The sequence below is a fragment of the Cherax quadricarinatus genome, chromosome 37, assembly GCF_038502225.1.
Source record: "Cherax quadricarinatus isolate ZL_2023a chromosome 37, ASM3850222v1, whole genome shotgun sequence".
NCBI classification, from domain to species: domain Eukaryota; kingdom Metazoa; phylum Arthropoda; class Malacostraca; order Decapoda; family Parastacidae; genus Cherax; species Cherax quadricarinatus.
Window position 1 is genome coordinate 6,812,105 of NC_091328.1, and position 17,918 is coordinate 6,830,022.

General features: G+C 36.9%; 1 protein-coding gene across 1 annotated transcript in view; it reads left to right on the forward strand.

The window, feature by feature from the left end:
- The window catches only part of LOC128701612 (Tyrosine-protein kinase Src42A), a 91,155-nt gene that overhangs the window by 53,741 nt on the left and 19,496 nt on the right, over window positions 1-17,918 (forward strand). Inside the window, exons 5-7 of the mRNA XM_053795431.2 lie at window positions 2,785-2,953; window positions 11,063-11,221; window positions 13,876-14,054. Of these exons, the coding sequence (XP_053651406.1) occupies window positions 2,785-2,953; window positions 11,063-11,221; window positions 13,876-14,054 (507 nt within the window). The remainder of the gene's footprint in view (window positions 1-2,784; window positions 2,954-11,062; window positions 11,222-13,875; window positions 14,055-17,918) is intronic.

A 17,918-nucleotide genomic window follows, 5' to 3' on the forward strand; every position in this document is an offset into this window, starting at 1 on the left:
TACATTTCCTCTTTTAAAAACCCATAACAAAAAAATTGGGGTGTTTTTTTGGGGGCTGGAGGAGATTAATGGCATTTCAGTGAGGAAAATTGGTTTGATGTAAGAGCAAATTGAGTTACGAGCTCGGTCACGGAATGAATTAAACTCATAAATCAAGGTACCACTGTACATGATAATATATACTACCTGGAAAGTACTCGAGGGCTTGGTCCCAAATCTGCATGCTGCCATAGCAACATACTGGAGTGAGAGATATGGGAGGAAGTGCAAAATAAACCCAGTGAGGAGCAGGGGTTCAGTGGGGACAATAAGGGAACACTGTATCAACATTTGGGGTCCCAGACTATTCAGCATCTTATCAGATGATATCAGAAACACTACTGGAACAAGTATAGAAGCCTCAGGAGGAAACTGGACAAGTATCTTCACCAGGTGCTAGATCAACCAGGCTGTGATGGATATGTGGGGCAGCAGGCCTCCAGCAGCAACAGCCTGGTTGACCAGGCAAGCACCAGATGAGCCTGGCCCATGGCTGGGCTCCAAGAGTAGTGAAACTCTCGAAACTCTTCTTTTCCTTATCCCCTACCCTCAATGTTCTCATCTTATTCCCTCTTCTTTCCTCTTTCTTTCTCCTTTGTGTAAACAAAGCATCATGTGGGCTCAAACCAGAGTCTTGCATCCCCTAACTTTTACTGCTGCATCATACTGTCAGTTGTTCCATGCTACATGGGCTTTGGATTGGGGAGGCCTAAACTAACCAGCCAAATCTATTTGCATATGGTCAGATTGGATTTGTCTTTACTACATTTAAGAAATGTTTGTGGTGCACTATAAATTTGATGGCATGTAATGAGTAATGAGTGTTTTTAAGGTTGGTGTAAAAACGAAAGGTGTGAGGTGTAGTAGGAGTCCAAGAGAAATACTAAACAGTAGTTTTGATATCTTTAAGGAATGACTGTGTAGCCTTGCTTGGACAGTATGTAGCTGCACAGAATTAGTGACTGAACAGAAACATTGTAGAAAGGAAAAAGAGGATTGCATTTAGGATACTATATGGGATATGTGTGTATGCATATGTATGTAGCTTCAATTAAACCATTTTTCCTAGGGTAAATGTGTTATTTATAAAATACAGCTATGTATTTGTTATTTTTTGTCTTTCATATTACTGTATTCTGCAATCATGTACAGTATATCTTGATAAATATACAAATTATCAGTCCTTCATTTGTTGTGTCTAAGAGCACAGTTGCACTCATCTACCTGTTAACATGCACACCACTTAACACTTGCTGGTATTTATGAGTTATGTAGCAAGATGTTTGTAGTAGATAGAAAAGTGGGAGGTGGTATATTTAGATAGTAAGGGAAATGGTTTCAAAATAGCTTATTAATATGTATTTAATAAATTGTTATGAAAGATAGCTTGCAGTAAACCATAAAGGAATGTAATGTTACTTTTTTATATACATTATGTAATCTAGACACCAAGGTACAGTACTTATGAACTCTTACTGAAGCTCTGATCCTTTTTTTATTTTTAAATTCTAAGTGTTACCAGTTTTTTAAATTACAGTACGTATACTGAACCTGTCATCATATTTATCATCATCAGCTTTAAAATGCGTGAAATTAATTTTAGCTATCTTAGCATTATACAGTACTTGTAGCTTGGCAAGTCTTCCTGAATCACAATGCCACCATCTGAACTAGAAAGATATGGTCACTTGACAACTTTTGTGCTATAGCAACTGCAGTCTCATTTGATTAGTCATATAGTTTTTTTAATTAGGTAAGTGATGCATAAAATTGCCTAGACTACTGCTTCAGCTTGTAAGTGATGCATTTTGGTGTGCTGCTTGTTGACACTGGTGAGTGTTCTATCTTGCAATGTACTGAATTGACCAACTAACTTAGTATAACACATTATAAGCGATGATAATGTTGCAGCATGTTATTTGTGGATTACGAATAAGGGGTCACTTGAAATATTAGTTATGCAGATTCCTAGATAGGTAAATTAAGTGGTCATTGTATTGTGCCAGTTTAGCAAGGTTAGGTGCTATGCTAGTTTTAGTGCAAAATAAAAAAAATTCTTAACTATATTCCACTATTTTCTTGGGAGGCGGGCAAACTTTCAGGTGACCCCAGTAAGTTGTTAAGGTTTAATGTCTCGAGTTGTTTTCTGCATTGAGTTGTCGATAAAAATGACTAGAATCAAGACCTGGTGCTCCTGTTCATCCCTATTTTACTGGAAATAAAAGTAAGCTTGATGGGTGGGTACTGTAGATATTTGTGTAGACATTCACTGTAATAGGTGTTCATAGGTGAAATTAACACAAAAGAATTTCTGGTATGTACAGTATGTATAAGCAAAATAATTGTTGGGATTGTATAAGTAATTATCCTGGAGGGTAATATCGTCTGTGGAAATTTTATGACAAATGTAACCTTTAGATGATTTCATGAAAACTTGATTATTTCAGTGATAAATATGGTGTTTAATATTTACAGAAAGCAAACCATTCCCCTCAGTATCAGGCTGTAGGCACATAGTAAAGTATATACTTTCTAGATTAAAATATTTTAAAACTGTAGAGTCTGACAGTATTTAATAAATAAAATTTAGTGCTTCTCTTAGTATAGGTAATACTAAATAGCATAAGTTTTTAGTGGGGTTATAATTTCACTTACCCGATTGTGATAAAATACCTGGCTGTTTACTGGGAAATTTAATTTCTAATTTTGGTGTTGTGTGTAGTATAAATGTTATTGCTCTCCTAGATTGAAAAGCCAGTCACCGCTGGACTTTCACACAATACTCGAGACCAGTGGGAAATAGACAGATCGTCTCTGAAGTTTGTTCGCAAATTAGGCCATGGACAATTTGGGGAAGTGTGGGAAGGCCTGTGGAATAACACTACACCAGTTGCCATCAAAACTCTTAAACCAGGTAAGCATTTGTGACTTTTGAGATTCACAGTATTAGATATTTATTGTGCTGAATATATTCAAGTCATTTTGTGTGATATTCCTTTACCTGCATATTTTGATGTACATATAGTGTTGCAAAATCTCTTTACCTATTAGTTTGTGGTGGTGGTGAACTCTTGCTCTTGAGCCTTCCTCATTTTTGAATGTGAATTATCTTTTGTGTTTGAGCACCAGTATGGAGTGAGCTTGTGTATTATTTTTATCTATCCATTTTTTTTTCTGGTTTTCCATTGAAGTGTTTTATGTCACAAGTACAGTGTAGTACCTGTTTCAATGGCTGTTCTAGGCTTTTCTATCCTTCATGTATTTTGTTTTAGATCCTCTTTTGATAAAGAGCCTATTACATGTATCTAATTGTCTGTCCTCGAGTATTTTGTTTGTTACTGGTATATGTATGATAACTTCAGATGGTTCCAGGGTTCATATTACTAAGGAAATCTTACAAGAATAAGAACTAGGAAGAAATTGGAATAAAAGTAGTTTTTAAGATTTGCCTACCAACTTGCATGGTCATGAGACTGAAAAAAAAGTAAACAGTCCTGCCCAGGTGCAAAATGTTTATTAGACTTCAGTTTCATATTACTGTGATAGGATGGGATCAGATTCCTTCTCATTTCTCTTTGGATAAGAGTTTTTGTTCATGTAGTCTTGATGTGGATGTCCTTCACTTTGTTTCGTAATAAGAGAGGAAGGGCTTCACACTGGAGCTGTGTACTTAAGGACTGGATGCACATATGTGAGGCAGTGTACTTTGGAGTCTGTCTTCATTTATCAAGGGTATCTTTATTTAACAGTGACAATGTATGAGTGAGGTGAAAGTGCTGAATGATGATGAAAGTACTTTCTTTTTGGGTCACCCTGCCTTGGTTGGAGATGGCTGACTTGTTGAAATTTTTTTTTTTTATTTAACTTCACAGTTACTCTTTCTGGATAGCTTGTCATTCATCATCAGGGATTGGGTTTTTATTTGGGAATCTTTCAGTTTTTTCCAGTTTGAAGCCTGCTTACAGAATTCAATCTGCTTTCATTGTGGGATTGCCGAGATAGCCATGTACAGTGAACCCTCAGTTAACGATGCTATGGGATAGCGATAAAATCGGATACCGATGCGTTCTTGTGTCAAAATATTGGCTCGGCTAACAAAGAAAAACTCATTTAAGGACATTCGTCCTGAACATGTCCATGTGGCCTGAACCCATGTACAAGGTAGTGTGCCATTGTTTACAAGCCAGGGAGGATGATTCCACGCGTACATGCGATATATTTTGTATTATTCCATTGTTTTTAGTGCTTGTAACTGCTAAATAAGCCACCATGGGCCCAAAGAAAGTTTCTAGTGCCAGTCCTGTGATAAATAAGGAAAGAAACACAATAAAATTCAAGAAAAAACTCATAGCAAAGTGCAAAAGTGGAGGAGGAAGAGAGAGGGTGAATGTGCCTTCTGCGGTGATTCAGTGATTTTACGATTTGTACGGTACTAAAGCAGCAGGTAATAATAAAGGCTATAGCGCCAGCCAGCGATAAAATGTAGGATTAACAGTGTAGCAAGTAAGGTAAGCAAGTAAGAGATAGAAAAGCGACACGAAAGTAACTCTCCAATGTTGTTGGATGTGTATCAGGCCGCTGAACATACGCCAGCCTGCTGTCTTCCACCACCCTAAACCTCTGCCAGCATCTCCTTCATCAAACTAACTAATTAAACTTACATCTCCTCCAAGGTAAATGTAAATATAAAAGTGTAAGTATAAAAGTAAATATAAGTGTAAATATAAAAGGACCCCAATGGAAATAAGTCACTCTGACTTTTTTGGTTATCCTAAGTACTTTACACATGTGTTGCTATGTATGATAATCTATGTACGTAACTGTATTTGTGTATGCCGAAATAAGTCACTCTGACTTTTTTGGTTATCCTAGGTACTTTACACATATGCTGCTATGTATGATAATCTATGTATGTAACTGTATTTGTGTATACCTGAATAAACTTACTTATTTATAAATTAAAATGTAAATATTTCTTATTCATAAATTAATATGTAAATCTTTCTTATTTATAAATTATGTACATGTATTGTTTGTGGATAGTGGTGGTGGCAGAAGCCTCCTTCACCACTAATATGTATGGCTTCTCTCAGTGGCCATTATTAACCCAACAACAACACTTTCAGCACTTATCCTCACATGCATTATGACATATTTTATTCATTCTAGAGTATATATTATGTTTCTATGCTATTAATATTGTTTGACTCACGAAATTAATATTGTTTATTATGTATTAGATGAATTGTGATAGATAAATAAGCAGACATGCAGGGAGTGTAGCAGGCATGCACTCCCTGCATGCTTGATACACTCCTAGCATGCCTGCTACACTCCCTGCATGCTTGCTACTCTCACTGCATGCTTGCTACACTCCCTGTATGCCTGCTACTCTCACTGCATGCTTGCTACACTCCCAACATGCCTGCTACACTCCCTGCATGCTTGCTACACTCCCTGCATGCTTGCTACACTCACTGCATGGTTGCTACACTCCCTGCATGCCTGCTACACTCCCTGCATGTCTGCTACACTCCCTGCATGCTTGCTACACTCCCTGCATGCTTGCTACTCTCCCTGCATGCTTGCTACTCTCACTGTATGCTTGCTACATTCCCTGCATGCCTGCTACACCCCCTGCATGCTTGCTACACTCCCTGCATGCTTGCTACACTCCCTGCATGCTTGCTACACTCCCTGCATGCCTGCTACACTTCCTGCCAGTCTGCTACACTTCCTGCTTGCCTGCTACACTCCCTGCATATCTGCTACACTCCCTGCGTGCTTGCTACACTCCCTGCATGCCTGCTACACTTCCTGCATGCCTGCTATACTCCCTGCATATCTGCTACACTCCAAACTAACTACGTAATTAAACTAGCATCTCCAAGGTAAGTGCAAATATTTATTATTTATAAATTAAAATGTAAATATTTCTTATTTATAAATTAAAATGTCCTATGTAGTAGGTCGGTAGACAGCAACCGCCCAGGGAGGTACTACCATCCTTCCAAGTGAGTGTAAAACAAAAGCCTGTAATTGTTTTACATGATGGTAGGATTGCTGGTGTCCTTTTTTCTGTTTCATAAACATGCAAGATTTCAGGTACGTCTTGCTACTTCTACTTACACTTAGGTTACACTGCACATACATGTACAAGCATATATATACATACCCCTCTGGGTTTTCTTCTTTTTTCTTTCTAGTTCTTGTTCTTGTTTATTTCCTCTTATCTCCATGGGGAAGTGGAACAGAATTCTTCCTCCGTAACCCATGCGTGTTGTAAGAGGTGACTAAAATGCCAGGAGCAAGGGGCTAGTAACCCCTTTTCCTGTATATATTACTAAATGTAAAAGGAGAAACTTTCGTTTTTCCTTTTGGGCCACCCCGCTTCGGTGGGATACGGCCGGTTTGTTGAAAGAAGAAAGAAGAAATTAAAATGTAAATCTTTCTTATTTATAAATTATGTACATGTATTGTTTGTGGATAGTGGTGGTGGCAGAAGCCTCCTCCACCACTAATATGTACGGCTTCTCTCAGTGGCCATTATTAACCCAACAACAACACTTCCAGCACTTGCTTCTCACATACATTATGACATATTTTATTCATTCTAGAGTACAGTAGGGCCCCACTTAATCAGCAGGTTAGGTTCCAGGCTACTGCTGGAAAGCAGACTTCGCCCGAAAGCAGGACTCCATTTTTTCCATTTATAAATGCATATAAATGCCAGATAACAAGTTTACGCTAACATATATTAAGTTAGCAATAGAACTAGGCATTAAAAGGTAAAATACACACACAGTACACTCATTATTTACCTCAAAATATTTGTAGTCTTAACCCTTTCAGGGTTTTGGCCGTACTAGTACGGCTTACGCACCAAGGTTTTTGACGTACCAGTATGCATAAATTCTAGTGCCCTCAAATCTAGCAAGAGAAAGCTGGTAGGCCTGCATATGAAAGAATGGGTCTATGTGGTCAGTGTGCGCAGTATAAAAAAAATCCTGCAGCACACAGTGCGTAATGAGAAAAAAAAACTTTGACCTTGATTTTGGTTTAAGACCGACTTTGCATTGTATTTTCGTATGAGATTTATTGTTGTATTCTAGTTTTCCTGGTCTCATTGTATAGAATGGAAGACATATTACAGAAATTGAGATGATTTTGACTGGTTTTACAATGAAAAGTACCTTGAAATTGAGCTCAAAGTAGCAGAAATGTTCGACTTTTACCAAAGGTCAAAAGTAAACAAATCATGCTAAGCGTCCAATACACATCAACTGGTGAGTCTAATGTTCTTTCACAAGTGCGCCGATATTATTTATACCATTTCTACACTAATGCAGTAGACTGCATAACAGTAAATCTTATTTTTTTGTGTGAAAATAAAAAATCAAAGTGGAAAGCAAAAAAAAATGTAAGAGGGGCCTGGGGATGTGACTAATGAACAGAGGAAATGTTATTTTAGTGCCAGGAATGTCTTTCTTGTTTATTCTGGACCCTATTTGGAAATTGGCATCTTTTGAAATTTGTGTGAAATTGGCAAAATTGCTAAATTCTGACCACTTTATTGGATAGTTGAAATCGGTAAATGGGTGGTTTCTTGTACTCATTCGATAGAAAAAACGAAGTTCTAGCAAAATAGTTATGATTTTTGTCGACTAGTACACTGGAATTGGCCGAAAATAGGGCTCAAAGTGGGCAAAATCGCCAATGCGTAAACTTCGTCGAGACCGCTAACTTCGCGAGAGCATAATTCCGTAAGTTTTCCATCAAATTTCCTACTTTTGGTGTCATTATGATCGGGAAAAGATTCTCTATCTTTTCATAAGAATTTTTTTTTTTTTTTTTCAAAATTTTGGCGACCCTGAGAACAAGTCTCTGAGAGGGCCTGGCGACCCCCAAAGGGTTAATGTAGGGCGAAAGGTGAGTAGTATTTACTCTAAGAAGTCAGGTGTGGTAGCCCTCCTGGCCACCCCACCCACACATACTATAATACGATGCTTAAAGCTCCCTAGAGCGATAAAATGCATATACAGTACACGCATTACTTACCTTAAAATATTTGTAGTCTTAATGGTCTTAATGTAGGGTAAGAATTTACGTGAAAAGTATTTATTTGTAGAAAGTCGTGTGGGAGGGATGGCATCCTGCCTGGCCACTTATACCTACTACAACATTAAGCTCCCTAGAGCGATAAAATTCATATATAGTACACTCATTAATTACCTTAAAATATTTGTAGCCTTAATGTAGGGTGAGAGGTGAGTTTTATTTGTATGAAGTAAGGTTGGGAAGTATGGGCAGCCAGGACGGGCAGCCCTCCACACTCCACCCACACATAATGTAAACAAATCAGATGAACACGTCTGGTTTTCATCACAAGTCCTACAAGTTGCCTGGCTTCCACAAGTCCTACAAGTTGCCTGGCTTCCACAAGTCCTACAAGTTGCCTGGCTTCCACAAGTCCTACAAGTTGCCTGGCTTCCACAAGTCCTACAAGTTGCCCGGCTTCCACAAGTCCTACAAGTTGCCTGGCTTCCACAAGTCCTACAAGTTGCCTGGCTACCACAAGTCCTACAAGTTGCCTGGCTACCACAAGTCCTACAAGTTGCCTGGCTACCACAAGTCCTACAAGTTGCCTGGCTATCACAAGTTGCCTGACTTCTGCAAGTCCTACATGTTACCTGGCTACCATAAGTCCTACAAGTTACCTGGCCACCACAAGTCCTACAAGTTTCCTGGCTACCACAGGTCCTACAAGTTGCCTGGCTTCCACAAGTTGCCTGGCTACCACAAGCTGCCTGGCTACCACAAGCTGCCTGGCTACCACAAGTCCTACAAGCTGCCTGGCTACCACAAGTCCTACAAGTTGCCTGACCACCACAAGTCCTACAAGTTTCCTGGCTACCACAAGTCCTACAAGTTGCCTGGCTTCCACAAGTTGCCTGGCTACCACAAGCTGCCTGGCTACCACAAGTCCTACAAGCTGCCTGGCTACCACAAGTCCTACAAGTCACCTGGCTACCACATCTCATATTTATGTTAATTTATTCTACTGTGGGGTGTATTTAGATGGATTAAGCAAATGTCTATATTAATGTTTTATATGATATTTAATCCTTAGTGATTATTATTGTTACTATTATTATCATTATTAATATGGCATCATCAAGACTAGTAAGACACTTTTTAATGTGTACCTGCATGCCAGCAGAGTGTGTAAGTTTACTTAAGTACAGGTACACATATATATCAGCTATAATAATAATGTAGGAGTCCACCTAGGCTACATACCTACACCTACTTACATAGCTACACGATATTTAATGTGGCCCAGAGCCATACCATGTTCACTGAGTTTAATTGTTTATAACAACTACCTTTAGATGCCATCATAAACAAAGGGAGAAGTAATGAATAATTCAAGCCGAGAATTGTAAACAAAAGCGTTATGTATTGAGGGGAGTGACAATGTTTTCCCTCCGCCCGGCTACCACACCTCCATAGTATTATAAACAAAATGTTTATATACTACGTAACGTGTTTTTTATATAATTTTGAAGAAAATATCATAGATGGATTAATGAAAATGTATATATTGACGTAAAATTAGACATTTGACGTGCCCAAGAGTGATTATTATTACATAATAGAGAGATGTGCTCATGAAGAATGTAAACAAACTGGATGGCCTGCGCCATATTTGAAAGACCACTTGCCGTATAGAAAGTTTTGGTCTTAATTTGAGATCGCCGTATTAGCGGAACGCTGTAAGGTGGGGCCCTACTATATATATCATGTTTCTATGTTATTAATATTGTTTATTATGTCATATTAGATGAATTGTGATAGATAAATAAGCTGTAGAGTTGATAATAGCATCATATTGAAGTACTATTCTGTCATGCCTCCTGACAGTAGGAACGAATTAATTAGATTTCCATTATTTCTTATGGGGAAATTGAATCGGATAACGATAAAATTGGTTAACGACAAGCTCTCTGGAACGGATTAATATCATTAGTTGAGGGCCCACTGTACTTCATCTTGTTTGGTTCAATGGCCTTCATGATTCTGCTAACTATAGTTAGCACCTATATACATATATAAATCAGTAATCCAGTTGGATATTATTTTGTGTAGTGCTAAGTAGGTTGCATCTAGGATTTTGAGTGGAATTAATCATGTTCATTTGTAGTCTGAATTTACACTGGTAGTCTGATTTAGGGATGTTTAGAATGCATGTATACAGTAGTGTGTTTGGCTGTAGATCTTTTTCAAATATCTTTGATTATATCAGAAATGTTTCAAGTTTAGGATTTGTTAAAATTACTGTTTTTATGTTGAATACTTGCAGGAATTTCTGTTTCTCAAAGATTTATATTTTTCTTTGGGAAATATTTTTTGCATTTTTCTGGTAGGTTGATCACCTTGTGGACCTCAGATGTTGATATGTGGTTATTTAATTGTAGTTACTGCATCTAAATTGATATGGCTGATAGTAATTTATGCATTCATTGATATGTGTTAGTGAGGGGTCATATTTTGGCACTTGGCCATGCCTCATAAACTTGGTCAACTGGCATTACTGGTTTCTGGCATCTTGAACCATATCATGTCTACTCATAAAGCTATATATGGAGTTATATCTGCATCTTTTTTGTGTGTATCAAGGTTGCTATATCTTTTTGATCACCTGATATGTTTTTAAGGGAACTTATTATTGTAGTAATACCATAGGAATTTGTTGCATGTAGATATGCATTGCAATACTGTAATGAGCTGAATTAACCAGCTTTGTTATTCATTATTCATAGCAGGTCCCACCAGTAATTCAGGAAAAGTGTTTAAATTTTCTTTCATGACTTTTGTATAAGAATTTAAGAATTTGTTGTTTGTCTGATAAATGGGCTAGTATAGCTGGATCAGTTGTTCATCTTGTAGTATTATGTGTATTGGCAAGTTAGGATGGTAAATATGGGATTAGTGCTCTAAGCTTTTTTTTTTTTTTTTTTAGGTACAATGGATCCCAAGGACTTCCTTGCCGAGGCACAGATTATGAAGAAACTACGACATCAGAAGCTTATTCAACTATATGCAGTGTGTACACTTGAGGAGCCCATCTACATCATCACAGAGCTTATGAAGAATGGCTCATTACTAGAATACCTCCAAGGTATGTGCCAGTTGCTTTTTTTTAATTTATCATCTTTTGATTCTTGGTTCTTTTTATTTCAGATTTCAGGAAGTGTTTTAAGAAAAGCTTCACTGGTAAATAAATTTCTGGGTAATTCTAATGGTTGAATTATTATTAAAAGACAGAAAATCAGATAGCAAAGGAACCAGAAGGATTTAGAAAGGGAAGGGGATGTGCTTGCATTAAAGCATACAAGTGAGTAATGCTTAAATAAGGATAAGAAGCTCTTTGTTGCTTTTATGGATTTGGATTGTGGATAGGGGAGCAGTGTGGCAGGTATTGCATAAGAATATAAGAGGTGATATGTCAAGTCCTGTAAAGAGTTTTTATGTGGAAAGCGAAATTCGTGATTTTTTTTTTTTAACACATCGGCCATTTCCCTCCGAGATGGCACTTGGTGAGGATATGTGATATCACTGTTGTTTAATACATTATTGGATGTTGTAGGTTTAAATGATAATGATTCTGATACAAAGTAGGAGTTGTCATAGTTGCTTTTAGATTATGATAAGAATTTGCAAATATTGGTGAAGGAATTTGAGGTGGTTTGTAAACAAATGAAGTTGGGATTGGTTGGAGTAAGAAAATGTCTGTGTAATGAAAAATGGAGGTCAGAATGGAAGGTAGTAGTATAGAGGAAATGAATGTATTTAACAGTAGATATTTAGGGGTGGATGTGTTAGCAGATGGGTATATAAAAGACGAGGCAAATCATATGATATACAGCAGACCCTCGAATTTCATCATCCCTCTTCTGTATGTAAAACTATACTTTTTTTTTTTTTTAACAAGTTGGCCGTCTCCCACCGAGGCAGGGTGACCCAAAAAGAAAGAAAATCTCCAAAAAGAAAATACTTCCATTATCATTCAACACTTCCACCTCACTCATACATAATCACTGTTTTTGCAGAGGTGCCCAGAACACAGCAGCTTAGAAACATATATGTATAAAGATACACAACATATCCCTCCACACTGCCAATATCCCAGACCCCTCCTTTAAAGTGCAGGCATTGTACTTCCTATGTCCAGTACTCAAGTCTGGCTATATAAAAATAACTGGTTTCCCTGAATCCCTTCACTAAATATTGCATTGAGGTATATGTGGAGACAGAAAACATTATCTATGGAGGCAAAGAAGGGAATGTATGAAAGTATAGTGGTACCAACACTCTTATATGGGTGTGAAGCTTGGGTTGTAAATGCTGCAGAGAGGAGGCAGTTGGAGGCGATGGAGATGTCCTGTCTAAGGGCAGTGTGTGGTGTAAATATTATGCAGAGAATTCGGAATGTGGAAATTAGGAGAAGGTGTGGAGTTAATAAAAGTATTAGTCAGAGGGCTGAAGAGGGGTTGTTGAGGTGGTTTGGTCATTTAGAGAGAATGGATCAAAGTAGAATGACATGGAGAGCGTATAAATTTGTAGGGAAGTAAGGAGGGGTAGGGGTCGTCCTCAAAAAGGTTGGATGGAGGGGGTAAAGGAGGTTTTGTGGGCGAGGGGCTTGGACTTCTAGCAAGCATGCGTGAGCATGTTAGATAGGAGTGAATGGAGACGAATGGTATTTGGGACGTGATGAGCTGTTGGAGTGTGAGCAGGGTAATATTTAGTGAAGGGATTCAGGGAAACAGGTTATTTTTATATAGCCGGACTTGAGTACTGGACATAGAAAGTACAATGCCTTCACTTTAAAGGAGGGGTTTGGGATATTGGCAGTTTGGAGGGATATGTTGTGTATCTTTATTTGTAGACGAATGGTTCAGAGAACCGACATATTGTTGAATTAGACACATGTGCAACTCTTGGGTATCTCTATTGAGGAAACGTTTTCGATGTGGTCAGTCCATCAATCTTGAATAGAATACGGTATATGAGCGGAGAAACAGCTTATAAACCATAGACAGGTGAGGGGCAGCAGTCGTAGGTGGTGTCACATTTGTCCAATGTGGAAGTAGGTCGTGCCCACTTGCCTAACCCTTGGGCACGACCTACTTCCACATTGGACAAATGTGACACCACCTATGACTGCTGCCCCTCACCTGTCTACGGTTTATAAGCTGCTTCTCTGCTAATATACCGTATTCTATTCAAGATTGATGGACTGACCACATTGACTTAAGGCTGAGGGACTGATTACCTCATTCTCCTCCTGTTCTTCAAGTTTCTCCTTTGTATGGACTGATGAAGCCACTGTGTGGCGAAACGTTTCCTCAATAGAGATACCCAAGAGTTGCACATGTGTCTAATTCAACATCTTTATTTGTATATGCTTCTAAACTGTTGTGTTCTGGGCACCTCTGCAAAAACAGTGATTATGTACGAGTGAGGTGAAAGTGTTGAATGGTGATGAAAGTATTTTCTTTTTGGGGATTTTCTTTCTTTTTGGGTCATCCTGCCTTGGTGGGAGACGGCCAACTTGTTAAAAAAAAAAAAATGTTTTTTATGTATTTTTTAAAGAGCAGTACATTTCCAGTTATGCATATTGAAGTAGGGTATAAACTTATCTGATGCCAATGTATGTGTAAGAGATTTAAGATTTATGCATGATGATTGTTAAAATCTTCAGTGCATTATAAGAGATACTGTAACTAATAGAGTTAAGTTTTTAAATTCTCTTAAAATTTTCAAAATCCACAGGTAAAGGCAGAGGGTTGAAGTTGAACAATCTAATTGACATGGCAGCACAAATTGCAGCAGGTATGGCGTATTTAGAATCTCAGAACTACATCCATCGTGATTTAGCCGCAAGAAATGTCCTTGTTGGAGACAGCAATATTGTTAAGATAGCTGACTTCGGCCTTGCACGGCTTATTAAGGTGAGTTTGAATTTTGTACTTGTAATTGTATTTTATAAAAAAACTAATTTTGTTAATGTTTGATCTTTAATATAATCAGAAGCAAATTAGCTGAACATTAGTATTAACACTGAGTGTGATAAAGTAGAGTTACTTCATAATTTGGAAAGTAAAGAGAGTATGGAGGGAGAAATTGAGGGATGTAAAAGTAGATATAATTTGAAATGTTTACACTTTTAAAAATAATTGAAGAATAAAGCCAAAATGTCATAAAAGGATGCCACCTACCTTTGATTGTTTAATTTGTTAGTCTTATTTAAATGATTTATAATGTTCCAGTATTGAGGAGTTCCCAGAAATTTTACTGCAGTTAAATAAAAGAAAAGTAGCAAATGCACTACAGATGTTGCCTGCTCACATTTTCTCACAACTTATCTTAAGAGGAATGTTACAGAAATGTCTGTAGTGAATAGGGAATAAACAATATATTCATTATTCATATACTGTAACATTGAAATATAAATATGCATAAACAGTAGTAGATGCATTTCTTGTTCTGGGAGTGCCCCATTCTTTGCAGGATGACAAATGTTTGCCCAGATACTTCACATATTTTTAAGTTCAGAGACTGTAATGAGCACCTAAAGCATAAGCAAAAATCTGGGACAAAAAATAAAAAAAATCCTCGGTAAGAACCTATAAGTTGAGAAAGTAAAGGAGAATGGAAATATGAAGAACAGGCAAGTAAGATAAATAGCAGACAAATAAATAGGAAACAGTGTTTATTGAAAGTTAATATGGAGGTATATACATTTGATGAGTTTCAAGAGTCTCCTACTTCCGGAGTCTGGCCATGGGCCAGGGCAAGTGGAACTTCACCCTTCAAGGGGAAGGGGGTTGCACCTTGATACTGGTGAAGGGCTCTTAATCCACAGAATTGTTGCTACTTGTCTCTGCCTCAAATTGCACCTAATTACCTCCCATTTTCCAGATGGGTTCGTCTCTTAAACAAAATTAAATGTAATAATGATGATAATAAGTGGAACATTAATACTAGTTTAGTAAAAGAAAATAAATATTGCTAGGAAACATTACTAAGCTCCTTTAATACTTCCCTGACTGTAGTGGGCACTGGCACTCAAGCTTAACCAGTGTACAACAGTACTAACATTTAACATGACCTTTACTCATATCACAAATTCAGCCAGTCTACAGCATGTAACATGATCTTCACTCATTTCAAAAGCTCAGCCAGTCTACAACAACATGTAATAAGACATTTATTAATGTCACGAGCTCAGCCAGTCTGCTACAGTACCTACATGTAACATGACATTCACTCATGTTGTTAGTCTCAACCAGTCTACTACAGTACTAACACATTCAGTGACCTTCACTCTTATTGTCATAAACTCAACCAGTCTACATTGGTACCCACACGTAACAGGCTCTCTATTTATATCCACTCTGTATCAAAGTATTTATTCATGAATCTTAATTACTTAATCTTTCTCTGTGTTAATTCTTGCATTTACTGTAGCATACTCTCAACATAATCCTCTTTTTAATTCACTATTGATACAATGATAAAATACTTTGAATATCATGTATATAAGGATACAGTCAACATTGCACAAGTGACCTGTTGTATCTCCATCTCCATTGAGTTTAATAGTAAACCTATTTCTTGGTTATGCATCCTGAATCTTCAAATTCATTGTGTGAAAACTCGATAGATTGGCAAAGAATACACAACTGGAGAATAAGAAAGAGGGCTGAAAGAAAGGTAGAAATATAAAAACTATGAATATAAAAAATAAATAGCTATCAACACTTGGTGTAGAGTTTGAGGTGTATGTTTCATTTCTCCTTTTCTGTCTAATCTCTCCTCATTTATTTCTTTCCTTCTCCTCCTCTGCCTGCGTGCCTCTTTCCTTCTCTGCCTCTGTCTGTCTCTAGCTCTGCTTCTTTCTACCCTTTTTATTTTATCATATTTCCCTCATTTTCCTTTTACTGTACTGGCAGTTGATTAATCAGAAAAATTGTATTACCTTGCTGAAATAGTTGCACATGAGTACATACAGTCATTCATCCCTGCTTGTCAGTCCCTTTGTAAAGGCATTTGATTGTGAAGAGAATAGGATGAAGAAAGTTTGCCAAAATTGTAAGCTGCTTGTGAATATTATTCTCACTAATGATTACTTTTAGCAGTGGCTGAACCTTTTAACTTTGTTAATATTGAAAAATAATGCAGATATTATTATTTCATGGGGTGCCTTGATGCAGGATGGCTCTTGATTTAATGAATTGGAGCCACCCTTCCCTCCTTGGGTCAAACTTGACTGTATGACCCCCCTGTGGGTTTAGCACTTTCCCTTGAATATAATAATGAAAATAATAATAATAATAATAAAACAGTAACACTGCCTTGGTAGGAGACAGCCTATGAAGTGAAAAAAGGTATGGTTAAGAATGTCACTCATAATAATACCAATAAACAAATACACCTTTACAAATGACAGACATACTGGTAGGCTTCAGAAAAAAAAAAATTGCTTTACTGCAGAATTTGAATGTTGCATTAGAATGAACTAAGAAAGGTAGTGCTGGAGTAGCAAAAGGTTTTTGTCCAGTTTTATGGGGCATTTTAAAGTATAACTCATCACATTTTGTAGTTGAATTTGTTTTCCTTTTGAATTTGATATTGAATACTGAGTAATAGGGTGCTTTCTAGACCTTGTTTTGACTCATGGTTATTCATTTTTTTAATCCTTTTAGTGAGAAGGAATAAGGCATTAAGTGCTTTAATAAAACTGTTAGTAAACTAGAAAATTCTTTAGGTATTGTTTTCTTGTACAGTAGTTTTTTTATAATTAAAATTTGTACAAATGTTAATGGGAAAATAATGACAAAATCCCACATAGTATAAAAATCTCTTGACTGTTAAAATGTTATTTATTTATTTATTTATTATTATTGTCATTATTATTATTATTTTTATTGGTATTGTTATTGGTATTATTATTATTATTATTATTATTATTATTATTATTATTTTCTTGTTTTATGAGTCCATGGAGTAACCCACTATTCTTCTCTATTCTTCTATCTATTAAGAATAAGGTAAGAGCAATTTGTCTTTCCTTGGCTATAGCCCTCAGTCCCCAGTTATTCTAGCATTACTTGTGTGTCCTTAGACCAGCAGCCTCATATTTTTCTCCGTTGGAGGATGATAATGATACTGGACAATCGCAAAAGAGTTTGTACATAAATATTGATGCTAGCCATAAACCATTTACCTAACCGGCTAAAATGTTTTCTCTTTTGATATGTTGTTTAATGTGTAATTGTTTGCAAAATTGAGAGTAGTGTAAATTATAGCAATGTTTAACAATATCCACCTGATATTAGATATTTGTCTTTGTGTTGAAGTTTATCTTTGTGTAAACTTATTCTGGCATATACTTGACGCAAGTTACAGTATGTTTATGTTGAGATTAATGTTACACCACAGACACATACTCTAGAAAGATTTTTTGAACAAAATCTGAATCTCATAGAAGTTGAAAATTTTTTCATTTGTGTGTTAAATTGGTAACTGTAAAAGTCCAAGACACTTTGCATACTAGTTTCATCCTCCAGTGAAGAGTATCACCTGCAGTTAGTGTTTCCCTGTAATTGCTGTGGTTTTATTTTCATTGTTGAGCATGAGGATTTGTGTATTGCGGTTCCCTCCACTCCTTTATGTTTGTTTCACCTGCCTTGGTGTCATCATTGTGTGAAAGCTTTCTTTCTCTTGCCTTCTGGCAGACCACACATCTTAACTCTTGAAATGAAATTGTTGTTCTTAACATTTAAAAACTTCTGAGAAAACACGATGAATGA